The 2,569-nt window shown below is 32.2% G+C and overlaps 1 protein-coding gene across 1 annotated transcript; it reads left to right on the forward strand.

Annotated features, from left to right (window-relative positions):
* Nucleotides 1-209: 209 nt before the first annotated feature.
* LOC131659039 (uncharacterized) lies at nucleotides 210-1,616 on the forward strand. Its single transcript, XM_058928282.1, has 3 exons — nucleotides 210-479; nucleotides 612-809; nucleotides 1,602-1,616. The coding sequence occupies exons 1-3, from the start codon at nucleotides 210-212 to the stop codon at nucleotides 1,614-1,616; spliced, it is 483 nt and encodes a 160-aa protein (XP_058784265.1).
* Nucleotides 1,617-2,569: the final 953 nt, after the last annotated feature.

The following is a 2,569-nucleotide window of genomic DNA, read 5'->3' on the forward strand; positions in this document are numbered from 1 at the left end:
CAGTTTCTAATGTTAATATGATCATTCAAGCTTATGCAAGCTGGAACAACCTTAGCCATGTTCATCAAAATCGAGTAAATTTTATTTACCCTCTCTCATTTAAGCTGCATTGGATTCTGTCATTATAGTTTGTTTAATACTTTTTTTACCTTGTGTTAACATGATTACCTGCTTCCCTATTTTTATGGTGGTTGGTGACATCTAATAGGATGCATTTTTCTCCAACATATGGTGGTAACTCTACAATTGACGCAATCCACAAGAGAAATTATTACATAATCCCCCAAAACAAACTTGGTCAGGATATATTTATACGTGCTACGGAAGCCAGTGGACTGCAAAATATAATTATGATGCCATCTGGAGATATGAAGGCCGTGAAAGTACTTGTATCCAAAGATATGCTAGAATCTCATTTGAGGGGTGAACTTTGTAAAAATATAAGAACAATGGTGACGATCATCATAGCAGAAGCACAGGTATCGTTTTGTTCTTTTGTGGCTTACAATTTATATTTGATTTTGGCAGTCTCAGTGTTCAGATTTACTAACCCTATCAATTTTGCAATACTCTATGCAATTGCCTATGGAATTTTCATATTTCTAATGCAGTTTCCTCGAGTTGGAGGCTCAGATTCTCAGCAATATGTGGTGGTTGTCCGGCTTTCTCCTAATCCAAGTCTTCCTAATGATGCACTGCTTCATCAACAGAGTGCGCGCACATGTGGGAGAAGGGAAAATCAATTGTTTCCTTCCGATCTTGAGTTAGTCCAGTGGAATGAAATATTTTTCTTCAAAGTTGATTCACTAGTACTTGATGCTTTTTTTTCCTTTCATTTACTCTTTCTCAAGGTCAAATAATGTAGGAGATTACTGTCATTTATGCTTTCATTTACCAATGACCAAAGTTATTTGGAATAGATTATTTCAATATTTTCTAGCCCTGAATTTCTAAAACATTTGGCTCTGTTTGCACGAATAAGTTTTTAGATATTAGAATGGGTGGGAGGGAGGGAGGGAGGCTATTGATTTGATTATTGTGAATCTGTATTGTGCTACTATTAAATGAAGAGAAGCTTTTATATCTTTCTCTTATCCTGCACTAACAATGGATAGCTGTCAGTTACAACGGGCAGCTCTCACTAACTGACTCTCTTCTTTATACCTGTCTATTACAATAGACAGTTGTCACTAACTAACTCATCTATACTCATATGGTTTGATACTATCGATATAAAATATTAACCACTCCTTGTGTGTCGTTGCAAGTTATATTGTTTGTTGCATAAGGAAGGATGAAGAGGAATCTCTAGATCGTAAAACCTAGAGCTAATAGTGCCATTTAAAGTAATGGGGAAACTACTTAAATGTTTATTGCTGCAGTCTCATATGGTTTGATACTTTTATTGGACTAAAATAAGTACAAATCAAATGGCTAATTAAAATAAAAACATGGAGAATAATATCAGAATCACCTGATTCTCTTACATACATTTTATTGTTTCTGTGCTTATCTCCATATTCGTTTTCACCTTTATATTATTTTGTTTTTGGTTTTCTTTTATTCTGTTTTGTGATTGTAATGGTTTGATGCAATTGCAGGACATTGAAGGGTAAAAAGGTTACAGTTGCTGGCAAGAAAAAAAAGTAGATATTTAGCATCCTTTTGACTTGTGTAAAAAATAACAATGTTTTGGATGATGCAATTGTTTTCATTGATTTGGATGTAATTTTGTTGTTGTTTATTAGTATATATACACTAGGTGGTTATTTGTTTTCATTATGAGATATTCCTTATTATATGCCACTAAACGTGCAGTGTGTTCTGTAAACTTGTTTTCTTCTGTCTTCCACTTTTCATATGTTACTTAATATATATATTAGAAATATATAATATGATTATATAATAGAAATATATAATACTTATAAGAATGAAAATATATTAGTATTAAAACTGGAAATGAAACATGAAATCAAATTAAATTGGAAACAGTAGTATGCTAGAGTGGGAAATGAAACAGTCTCGTTTGATCGAAATAGCCGAATTAAACGGTATAATTAGTTGTCCGAAATTTGATGAAAATTTACGTGGTAGCTAAGTTTAATTAGTAGAATAACGTGGTGTTGTTATTTTGTTGAAATTGTGATATTTTACGAATCGACAGAAATTGTGTTTTATTTAAAAATTCTTTATAAGTAAATGTTGGTTTTGGGATGGGAATTGACACACATTTTAGGAATAGAATATAATGGAATTAGAATTAATATAATATGATTATTAATTGGTTGATTTAATTAATAGTTGAATTAATTTCTATTAGTCTATTTAATTGGAAAATACTTGAACTTAGATAAATTATTTGGTTTGTCGGTAAATAATTGTATCTTCATAAATCAAAAATCCCATGGAAAGGGTCAGCCTCCATCATTCCTCCTCAGCATAGTGAAAACCCCAGGAAAGGGTTAGCCTCCAATTCAAACCTTCAATAAGGATAAACTCCCCAATAGAGTTAACTCTAGGATCCTTCCTTCATCAATAAAACCCTCAACAGAATAAATTCCCCAGTAGG

The sequence above is a fragment of the Vicia villosa genome, linkage group LG3, assembly GCF_029867415.1.
Source record: "Vicia villosa cultivar HV-30 ecotype Madison, WI linkage group LG3, Vvil1.0, whole genome shotgun sequence".
Lineage (NCBI taxonomy): Eukaryota > Viridiplantae > Streptophyta > Magnoliopsida > Fabales > Fabaceae > Vicia > Vicia villosa.

Excerpts from the sequence above, each read along its gene's own strand:
- LOC131659039 (XM_058928282.1), top strand. The coding sequence starts at position 210 with ATGCATTTTTCTCCAACATATGGTGGTAACTCTACAATTGACGCAATC. Across the intron at positions 480-611 it reads TCATCATAGCAGAAGCACAG|TTTCCTCGAGTTGGAGGCTC; the intron begins GTATCGTTTTGT and ends TTTCTAATGCAG.